This window comes from Morus notabilis, unplaced genomic scaffold (genome assembly GCF_000414095.1).
Source record: "Morus notabilis unplaced genomic scaffold, ASM41409v2 Scaffold1443, whole genome shotgun sequence".
NCBI classification, from domain to species: domain Eukaryota; kingdom Viridiplantae; phylum Streptophyta; class Magnoliopsida; order Rosales; family Moraceae; genus Morus; species Morus notabilis.
Window position 1 is genome coordinate 1 of NW_010359812.1, and position 11627 is coordinate 11627.

The 11627-nt window shown below is 40.2% G+C and overlaps 1 protein-coding gene across 2 annotated transcripts; it reads right to left on the reverse strand.

Moving 5' to 3' along the window:
• Positions 1-2577: 2577 nt before the first annotated feature.
• Positions 2578-5865, reverse strand: LOC21385735 (anthocyanidin 3-O-glucoside 2''-O-glucosyltransferase). Of its 2 annotated transcripts, none has more exons than XM_024163739.1 (3): positions 5620-5865; positions 4287-4361; positions 2578-4178 (listed from the first exon to the last, which is right to left on the reverse strand). In XM_024163739.1, exon 3 carries the CDS (start codon positions 4167-4169, stop codon positions 2793-2795), a length of 1377 nt encoding a protein of 458 aa, XP_024019507.1. In that variant the 5' UTR covers positions 4170-4178; positions 4287-4361; positions 5620-5865; the 3' UTR covers positions 2578-2792. The 2 variants fall into 2 exon arrangements, with proteins under 2 accessions (XP_024019507.1, XP_010093489.1); XM_010095187.2 differs by having other exon boundaries at positions 4287-4379.
• Positions 5866-11627: the final 5762 nt, after the last annotated feature.

The window sequence follows — 11627 nt, forward strand, 5'->3', positions numbered from 1 at the left end:
AAAAAAAAGGGCCAGAAACAAGTAAACAAACAAACAAAAAAGACTCACTGCCTCACGACAGTGAGTCAGCCCAACGGTAATATTACCGTTGGGCTTGGCTGCTTGGGCCAGAAACAAGTAAACAAAAAAAAAAGGCCAGAAACAAGTAAAAAAAAAAAAACATATTTATAGATAAAATTTAGAGATTTTAGGAGAAAACAAAAGTAAACAAAAAAAAATAGAGGGATGCAGGCCTGTAGCCCTCTGCTTCAGACTCACTACCGCACGGCAGTGAGTCAGCCCAATGGTAATATTACCGTTGGGCTTGGCTGCTTAGGCCAGAAACAAGTAAATAAAAAAAAGGGCCAGAAACAAGTAAACAAACAAACAAAAAAGACTCACTGCCTCACGACAGTGAGTCAGCCCAACGGTAATATTACCGTTGGGCTTGGCTGCTTGGGCCAGAAACAAGTAAACAAAAAAAAAAGGCCAGAAACAAGTAAAAAAAAAAAAAAGCAGAAGGCTACAGGCCTGTTGCCCTCTGCTTCAGATTCACTGCCGTGAGACAGTGAGTCAGCCCAACGGTAATATTACCATTGGGCTTGGGCTAGAAACAAGTAACCAAAAAAAAAAAATACATAGGCCTTTGGCCATTTCGGGCCATTCGGACCGGGCCATTTCGGGCTATTCGGGCTCTCCGGGCCGGGCTCGAACCGCCTGGGAGTCTGGAATTACGGCCCAGCCCAGCCCTGCACTAAGGTCGGGCCAGGCTCGGGCTTTTAAGATTCAGGCCAGGCTTCGGGCCGGCCCATCTAGCCCGGCCTAAATTTTCAGCACTAGTTAAGGCCAATGGAAGATAATGTCGTCGAAAAGCGACCTAATTTTTTTTTAGATCCGTTTCATTTGTGTTTTTTTGTAGATGAAGCTGATCATGTGTAAAATGTGGTTGCCACATTCTGTGGTGGTTGAAACATAAAGGACCACGTGTTTTTATTGATAATGCATGAGTCTTGATTTTTACTCTTTATTATTGATAAATATCTTTTTATTAGTGCAATTATTTGACTAAAAATGTTATGAATCAAAAGTAAAAAATAAAAATTATGACTCATGCACTTTTAAAGAGTGTTTGTCAAGATTACCCGATATTTTTTAGGGGTGGTTTGTTGGTTTGTGAACTAGTGGCGTACATTTTTTTGCAAGAGTTATTAAAACTCAGGAGAAAAAAAAAAGCTAAAATTTAAAGTTTTGGAGCATTTTGTGACAAAGCCTATAGTTTAAGAGGGGCAGCATGTAACTCGTCCAGGAAAAAAAAATGTGGCGGTTTCACACGTCGAAAAGGGTGCGTCTATTGATACCCATTTTTTTTATTTTTTACACATTTCTATTTAATATTATTAAAATAGTCATTAATAAAATTAATTTTAAAGACAATATTACTCATTACACACACCACTATTAAAAATATATATTACCTTTTAAATTTATTATGCCGTATCAAACTGCTTGCACTAGCTGCCTGGCATGGCAATTGAAAAAAAAATAAAAATAAAAAATAAAATCAGTTGTGTTGGGGAGATTTTTCAATTTAGAAACATAAAAAATCGTTATTTTTCAATTGAGTTGCAGCCTCAAAAACAAGCAGAGAATAAAAAAAGTTGATCAATGGAAGAACTGTGCTTTGAATGTCTAATAAATACATAATTCACCGTTTAAGCATTTAGGAGCTAGTATGTTTTTTTAGTCTTGAAGAGCAAAATTGATATAGAAGAATAAAAATTTTGTAGCAGCCTTCTCAAGTAGTTCTATTAATTCCAAATTAATTTCCAAAATTAGAAGTTTCTCATGGTGGAAAATAAAAAACATAAGAGGAAATTCATTAGGACTGTAGCAAGCTTTAAGAAAAAAATGATAATTATATAACAAAACAAATGTTAGCAGTAGAGAAAAAAAAAATCTTTAAGAAAAGAAAAAACACATTTCAATTTCATATAAAAGAAAAAAAAAAAACAATACAATTTAGTTGTAGAGACTTTTTAAATTTTTAAAATGGGTGTAACAAGTAGAATGAGGAGTAATTTAAAAATGTACATGTAATATGTAGAATTAAAGGTGATTTAGTTGTAAGGGTTTCTTTAAAATTTTAAAAGGAGTGAAATAAATAGAGTGATGGTTTAAAAATGTGTGTTAAAAGTAGAAAAAAAAAAGTGTCAATAGATGCATCCACTTACAAATTATATCAACTTGTAACTTGTAAGTGAGGTGTTTTTTTTTTTTTTTTTTTGGTTTATAAATGAGAATTACATTTGTCAATAAACTGAACAAAGAAAGCTGGAAACACGTATATTATCCATCAATCAAAGAAAAGATTAATGATCAGGACTCGATCCAAAGGATGGGCAAATTTCAGAAAGAAGGAGAAGAAAACTTTCCTATTTGATGTGATTTGTTAACAATATGAATCGTACATGTAGCGTTAAATAAGGAACTAATCCTCCTTTCCATTTCTTTATAGTAATAAGTTTCTACGTGTTAGTCAAGCGGCTAATTTTTATTGGTGTGAATTGTACTATTTACAGGATTGTATTGATGTGTTATTCATTATTCTTACAGAAAGCAAACATTAGAGAGAGAAGATAGTATTCAAATTACAATTTCAGCAGGTTCCTCGAGTTAAATATTATTAGGTGGGACAAGCATAGAATTTTAAAAGCTTAGGAGGAACTAACTACAAATTTATTTAGATTTCACAAATAAAATAAAACAAAAAACCTTAGTTGTATGTGACTGAGCTTCCTTCTAAACTGTCAATATTAGGGAAACAACACCAGCTTCCTACTAAACTCATCAATATACTCCTCATCTTTATTGAAAAGCTGGTCTTGTAACTTGGCACGATTGGCTCTTATCTCTCTCCCAACCTCACTGTAATTTTCTTCCATGACAGTCCTAATAGCGTTGCACACACTCTCTCTTGTAAACAACCCATCTTCTTCACCTTTCGCCACTTCTACCCCAACCTTTAGGTTGTTGCCCATCAATCTTGCATTGAGAACCTGATCGCCTACTTGTGGTATCATAACTAGTTCGCATCCATTCAGCAATCCCTCAACCAAAGAACCCCAACCGCAGTGCGTAACGAAGCATCCAACAGATTTGTGCTCCAACATTAGCTGTTGCTGAATCCATCCCTCATGAACCACTCCTCTTCCTCTAACTCTCTCTTCAAACCCTTCGGGCAAGGCTTCTTTTAATGTTGCGACTTCCAAAGGCGGTCTCAACGCGGCCAAAAAGGGCAATCCAGAGAGCTCCAACCCCAACAACAGTTCTTGGAGTTGGTCTTTCCTCAATGCCGTCTCACTTCCGAAAGCACAATAAACTACGGTGCAAGGCTTGAACCCGCCTAGCCAGTTAGCCCATTTCTCTTCCAAAGTAGAGAGGGGTCGCACTGGCAAAACAGGTCCTGCCAAAAGCAAGGGCTTCAAAATCAGTCTCTCGAGATATTCGACAAACGGGCCTTCAATTTCTCGACAAGACTTGAAAGCTAGAGCGTCACAATCCTGTACGCCTACATAGATGCGATCCTGAATGCGCATGTTAGTAGGGCCCAATGGTTTAGATCTCAAGTCGATATAATCCCGTGCTTCGTGGAGAAGGCGCTTGATGGACGAGTCAGGAAAGCCTGGAGGAGGCTGCATTGCCTCAGCCACGTCTGTTGCCTTACTTTCGCCGAGTTTCATGTTGCGAGATAAATTAAAACCTATTGCTACTGCGCTAACTGTGATATAGAACACGGATTTGATGCTTAATCGGCGGGCCAACTTGGGAATCCAGTGTGCTGAATCAAAGAAGACAATGTCTGGTTTGAGATCATGTAAGAGGATTTCAAAGTCGGGTTCGGCACGATCCATGGCAGTCATGATGAGCGGGATTAAAGGTCTGGGCACGTCATTAGTGGTCTCCGAGCCCGGAGGGAGGCCGTCGACGAGGGGAATGGTGATGGGAACGAAAGATATTAGATGTGGAAAGAGATTGAAATGTGATACTTTGGATTGTGTTTTGGTGGGGATGAAGAAGGAAATTTTGTGGCCTTTTTTGGCTAGTTTGTTCGAGATGTGGAGGAATGAAGTAATGTGGCCAAGAGCAAACCAGGGACACATTGCGATGTGCAAAGGAGAATGTGCTTCCATATCCTTGTCCTGTGAAGAATCAAAAACTCAAATCAACCTTAAGGATTTAGAGCATTACCAAAATACAATAATTTCCATGGTAGGTATCCGTACTAGCCATCAAAATCCATAAATTACCTGGTGATAAATGGCAGCCACAATGCGGTAGGTCAGTAATTTAATTGAATATTGTGCTGTAGACTACTGTAGATGCTGCTGAATCAAATAAAGCTGTAATATATGGACTAGGAAATAAGCAAATTTACAAGGAAACTAGTTAAAGACGTGCGAAAGCTTCGCACTCGTGGATGTTTCACGTGGATCTTAATGAGATTTTGTTGCGAGTATAACAGGATGTCATCGCATTAGCAAATGTTAATTCAAAAATATTTGCACTGCATATCCTGGCGTCAAAAGGGGAACAATACAAAAGGAGCAAGTCCGCAATCACTTTCTTAATCTTAGCAACTCAATAACTCCTTATTGAGCATGATCGTCAAAATTTTGCCTATACACAAAGCTCTACATTAAGAGTATGTTTGGTAGGAAAGAAAAGTAGAAGGAAGGAAGAAGGTGGAGAGATTTTGAGAGAGAAAATAGAAATGTAAGTTGTTTGGTAGGAGAGAAAAGAGAAAAGAAGAGAAAATGGAGTGAAAAATAATACATGTGGATCCCACCATTTTTCTTCTTTCCACAAGTGGGCAGAAAATAGAGTGAAAAATAAGGACAACTAATTAAAATGAGAAAAGTTACTAAACTACCCCTCTCTCTATCAACATCTAAATAAAAAATTTAAGAGTATAAAAGTAATTTACAACTAAAATTTTTTCTTTCCTCCTAATTTAACTTCTAATACTAAACAAGTGAAGGTAAGTTCATTTTCTTTTCATCTTCTCGTACCGAACAACATAAAAAAAATCAATTTATGTTATTTTCCATCACTTTTATATTTTCTTTTTATCATATTTTCTTTCCTTCCTACCAAACATAACTTAAAGATCTTACTTTTTGTTTATAAGTTCATTTTCTTTTCATCTTCTCGTACCGAACAACATAAAAAAAATCAATTTATGTTATTTTCCATCACTTTTATATTTTCTTTCTATCAAATTTTCTTTCCTTCCTACCAAACATAACTTAAAGATCTTACTTTTTGTTTTTGGTGGAAAAGAAAGAAAACATTCAATCAATGGAAAAATTATCTACAATCAAGAAGAGGAAGATTTATCCCCAAAAGAATCAAAACCAAGGTAGAAAGCACCTAAAAAGATCAGAGAAAAGCAAGCTCCTAAAATCTTTTTCCTTATGGATCCAAATAGCTACCCAAATTTGACTTTATCCCAATCAACAATTCTATCCCCCTCATGAATTCGGCGCTCTTTCCAACCAGACAGCCAAAAAAACGTACGTCTGCAGATTATCTAGCGAACCCCAGAAAATTCTTTAAAAAAAAAAAAAGATAAAGAAAAACCTGCAGTTTGAAGGCAAATTAGCAACCGATGGAGAGAAGAATTGAGCGTGAGTCCGATTGCCCCAAAGATGCAGTCTTTACCGGAAATCCCAAGACAAAAAGGTAGAAAAACGAAATGGGCACCTTCATTTGAAGCTGTTGCGGAAGAAGTTTTGGCGCAAAAATAGAAGAAAAGGCTCGGAAGGGTAGATTAGTGTAAGAGATAGAGAAGAAGCAGAGACGTGAAGAGGTGAAAGGAGGAACGAAGAAGTTAAAAAAAAAACAAAAAACAAAAAAAAAAAGGAAAAGGAAAAACTAGAAAAAACAAAAAAAAAGGAAAAACTAGAAAAAACAAAAAACAAAAAACAAAAAAACAGAAAAAACAAAAGAACAAAAAAAAAAAAGCGCGAGCGACGTTCTGCAGGGAAAAAAAATCAGCAGAAGAAAAAATTAAGGTCCCGTTCACTTCATTGATTCGAGTTTAGAATTTGAGTTGAGATGTGACTTTATGTGAGAGCTTTTTACTGTAGCAAAAAAGTTAGATGTGATTGTTTGTGAGAGCTTTTTACTGTAAAAAAACTTAAATTTTAAACTCGAATCAACGAAGTGAACGGAGCCAAAGCACTTTGAACGGTGTTTTTGCGAGAGGAGCAGTATAACACATTCAGATCTCTTACAAGTTGCTAGTTTTGATTTTTTTTTTTCAAAGCAAAAAAAAAAAAAAAAAAGTTGCTAGTTTAAGGGCACGTGCATTAGTAATTGTCTAGATGTTATCTGTATGTTAGAATTTAGATTATCATGTTTTTCTTTAATTTGATTAATAATAGAGCTCATATTAATTTCTTCGAATAGTTAACATGTTAGGTAGGGTGAAACACACAACTAGACTAAACCAAACATAAGGAAAGAAAAACAAGATTCCAATTGACGGCAATCTCCGACAATATATATAATTTACAATAACATGCAGAAGCCCATATCTATTAGGCATTAGACAACAAATATTCTCATCACCATGATTTAAATATAGTTGTTTGATAGACTTTCATGGACACATCTTTCTAATGATGCAAAGAACTCAAAAGTTCTCCAAATTCATAGCCAAATCACTCCCATAATCTTTAGAGCACTCTAAGCATGAACATTCCTTGCCTGGTTTCATAGCCATTCTTAATCTTATACATCAAACTTTCCAAACTAAAAGTCCAACTACAACTATAGCTTTTCCCATAGCATTAATAGGACATAGTTCTAACCACAATATAATGAATCCCTATATATAACATTGACAATTGACACATCTCATTACCTGATCCCCAAAGCATCTCAAGAAGCTCTCTTACCTCGCGTTAGGGCTCGCACAAGTGCATATCTTATAATCAGCTCACGAAAAAGAAAAAAAAAAAAAAAAAAAAAAAAAAAAAAAAAAAAAAAAAAAAAAAAGAAAAACAACGACAACAACAACAGCAACCAGAGTAGATGAAATTTTAAATATTCCTACTCCATTTCCCCTTACCCTCATGAAAAAAGGACCTACAATTCCTGGCTCATTTGCAATTTTTTTGAAGCATCAACACACAGCCCAAAAACTAGAAAATGAATATCCTACAATTTTATGGATAAATAAGATGTAACTACTAATGGACACGTGGATTCTCAATTGGATAAAGATAAACATATGACTCCTAACAAAAGAGAGAGAAACAAACTCCCAAATACTGATACGGGTTCTTCATGACTCAATCTAAATACCAGATTGAGCAGATCCCGAACCTAGATTAATTAGCATCTTGCTGACGGTGAAAATTCGTCAACAGAAATAGGCCGGATCACCTCTAGGTATCCCGTTGGATTACCGGCTTGATATTGACTGTATATTTGAAATTATGCTATGAAGTGTTTGTTGTATTTTTAGAATGATGAGCGATATGAGAAAATATGCTTGAAGTAGAAGAACACACAAAATTTATAGTGGTTTACTCTATTAATGAAGAGCTACATCCACTGTAGTTTTATATTCCTTTTGAGATTGTTACAATTTACATCAACTGTTGTTCTCTCATTTTTTCTCTCTCATGAAGCGAATCTCTTTCCTGTATGGGGCTTTGCCCCTTTTATAGCCGAGCTTCCTTCATCGGGTGGGTCTCCTTTGTAGGCAGAAGCACTCAAGTGGTCTGTCTTTCTAGGCCCAGTCCGTAGCCTACTAATCACTTTGCGAACTGTTCACTCAGCTAATTAGTCTCCTATTACGGCTCTGTGCGTACCTGTAACCCTTTTCTGTCCCCCGTAGGGCGGTTTAAGAGTTTGTAATTAATGCCTGCACTGCATACATCCCTCATTTTTGCACGCAACTTGTTATGTCAGGCTTTCCCCTTTTGGGGCATTCCTCTCGCCGTCTCTGTTTGCTCAGCCTAGTCTTTCTTGGCAACTGATTTTCTCCCGAAGGATTTCCGTCGTAAGGTCGACGGTACGACCTGTCGTCGTCATGAGGAGTCGGCGTCCTAAGTTGGGCTTCCTTTGCAGCAGAAGGAAAGGGAGTCCCCAGCGTCGAGGGTTGTTGCATTTTGAGGAAAAACAAGGCCACGTGTCACACTGTTGTTCTTCCACACGTCATCCACATTTTCCCACACAACAGCTACCCCCCAGGTCGAGGGTTTCTTTTAGACAGCCTCGAGCTTAGGTTCGGTCGTACCTTCGTGCTTCGGGTGTGGGAACCTGATCCCGAGCCTTCGTCCACAATGATGGTCTGGATGCTTCAGATTTCCTTGAGGAACGCAACCGTCACGTCGGTCACTTCCCCATGCTGACGTGAGGCCTCATTTCGAAAGGGCGAATGTGAGCCTTTGGATCGCACCCCTTCATTTTCCCGCCTTTGCCTGCTGTCGTCAGATCTGGGCGAGATGCCCCTGCCGTTGGATTCCATGAACTTCATCCAACGGCCAGGGGTCGAGGGCTTGCTTCCCCTTAAATACCCTTTGAACCGAGGCCACTTTTCCAAAACACTTTTTAAACTGTCGTTACTCTGCCGGAATTCTTCCTTATAAATTCCAACTTGCATTCCTTTGCCTTGCTCGGTATGTTGCGAAGCTGTCTCAGTTCCAGACTTTGCCCAGAATCTGATTTACCAGTAAGCCTCACCATCACCCGTTTTGTATTGTTTTCACGGGTTTTCTTATTGAATCGTATGCCATAGACATGCTAATGTGGAATATAGGGGATAGAGACCTTACTGTATGCTTTGTATGATCCTATGATCCTCATAGGATAGCTTTTTTCTGATTTTTTGGTTAACTGTACGCTTCTGGCCTCTGGGTTCTGATGAACCTTAGTTACCATGAATACTCGCCGTTACCATTTTTACATGAATGGTCGACGTCATGTCGAGGCATTTGAGCAGTCGTCGTTTAGAATGGTCGTCGCTTAGAACGGTCGTCTTTTTCCTTTTCCTCTCGACTTTAGGATTTTGACTTAGTTCCTTGTCTTTTTAATTATCAGAACAATGGCCCAACCCCCCCCCCCCCCCCCCCCCAAACTCCCACCCCCCCCCCCCCCCCCTATCGAGAGGATCCTTCCGCCATCCGACCAGACTCCCCTTCTGTGGAGGAGATTTCATGGTCTTCTTCTTCTTCAGGCGTCGACTCTTTGCTGAGGGAAGTAAAAGACGCTGAGGCCGTGTTTGGACCAGGCGATGACTTCGGCGATGAGTTCGGTAGTTTCGACCACATAATAGACAAAGTGGTTGACAGAATTCCCTTCACGGGTGGCAGCGTAAGTGGGGTTGCTACTTCGCTGGTAGATGCCCCCCTGGCTGCTACGAGTGCAGATCCGGACAGGCCTTTCTTTACGGCCGACATTGTGGCGTCGAAGGTCCGGAATAAGGACATTATCCGGGCTGTCAAAAAAGGCTGCATTGATGGGAGGTGGTTCGAATACCTCCTCCCGGATATGCTTTTGAGGACTAGCATGCCTCCGACCGGATACCTCCCCGTTTATACTAGAGTTGTCACGGCAAGGATGACCCTTCTGGTTCATCCCTTTGTAAAGAACTATTGTCATTTCTATGGTATCTCCCCTGCTCAGTTGGCGCTGAATTTTTGGTACTGCTTTGCCGGCGTCTGGATTTTGTGGAGTCAGCGGTTTGATGTTGATCTTTCGCTGGACGAGTTTAGATTTATGTACAGACTGTGCCATGTCGCAAGGTGCAAGGGGTGGTACTTTTTGAGTGGGCATGGGAGATCTCAACCCAGGTTCGGCAAGCTAATATTGGGTATACCCTCGTCGTCACATGGGTGGCAACCTATGTTTTTTATGATACGTGGGCCCTTTAACTTTCATCCCGACGACCGCTTGCCCCGCCGAAGGAAGGTGCAAGCGTCGTTTGGGAACATGGGTGAGATTTTAACTTCTCTTCATCTCTCCTTTTTTTTTTGCTGACAGTCCTTTTATCCTGTAGTTAGTCAAGACTGGCCGACTTCTCTTCATCTCTCCTTTTTTTTTTTGCTGACAGTCCTTTTATCCTGTAGTTAGTCAAGACTGGCCGAAACTTGCTGGGAATAGATTGGCGAGGGTTGAGCAAGCTTTTTCATTTTCGTCCGAAGCTTGTCATATTGACACCCTCCTGACCGAGTCCAATCTTCGAGAAGCTGGGTTGATTCTCAATCTCCCATACCCCACCGATCTTGACGTCGTTCGCAAATATTTCCATTTAAACGACGAAGGTAAACTCCTGATCTTGACACCTTTCTTATTCTGGCATTGTCTATCCAAACGTCGACTATATTTTTGTCTCGTCGTTTGCACAGAAATGGCGTCTTTGAGGATTCAGCTTCCCCGTAATCAACCACCTCAGCCAAGCCAGCAGCCCCCGCCAAGCCAACAGCCTCCATCCAAGGAAAAGGAGAAAGCCAGCTCTTCTTCCCAGGCGCCGAGAAAAAGGAAAACCACAAAGGCCCCTTCGGTGTCGGAGGATGAGGTTCCTGCGCTGAAAAGGAGGCGCAAAGAGAAGGCACCGGTGACCGAAACTTGGACACTGACGGTCCCAATTCCTGATGTTGCTTATGTTCTTCCGGCGCCAAGGGAACGCGTGCTTATCCCGGGGGCAAAAATCATGGATTCCAACTTCCAAGTCTCAGATATTTCTGACGCCGAGATTGGGGCTATGCTGAAACTTCCCCCTCGTTTCTCCCTCATCTTCCATCTATATGAGTCTTTTCTCGAGCCGCACTAGATCGCCGCTACCCAGTCTTCTCTGGTTGATCGTCAGCACAAGCAGATCTCCTTCCAGATTCACGTAAGCCTCGATCGAGCTGCCTTTTCTTTTTGTTGATTTCGTCCTCTGTATCTTTATTTTCTAACCTCTAATTTTTCAGGGCTTAGTCTTTGCCATTCTCAACCTTATTGATCTAGTCAAGGTTGAAGAATGTGATAAGGAAATGGACAGCGTGGAAGCCAAGCTTAACTCTCTTCTTGACGATGCCAAGAATAAGTGCTCGTCTGCCGTCAAGGAGAGGGATGTGGCCGTGACCCAACTGAGGAGTTTCGAAGGTGAACTGGCCAAGATGTCAAACTTTCAAAAGGAGTTGGCCAATTTAACTACTGCGGTCGCGGATCTTACAAAGCGGGCCGTTGTAAGCGGGCCGAAATCTCTGAGAAGAAGTCAGCCGAAGCTACCGAGGCGGTGAAGAGGTGTTTTGCTGAAGGAAAAGCTGAGGGGAAGAAGGAAGCCGAAGCCGAGGCCGCAGCAATGTTCGACGCCAAGCGTGTAGAGATCATTGAGGAGTTTAAGGCTTCTCTGGAGCTCATCGACATTCGCACCAAGGATTTTCATTATGCTGGTCAACAAATTGTCGATCTGATAAAACAAGAGCATCCTGAGTGGGATTTGAGCTTCCTTGATGTTGCTCCTCCTCCTGCTGATGATGACAATCCTTCCCCGCCTGGCGATGGCAATAACTCGGCGACTGGCGGCGAGGCCTAAAGCTTTCCTTTTTTTGTGGGCTGTTGTCTGTAATTTATATAATATTAGACTT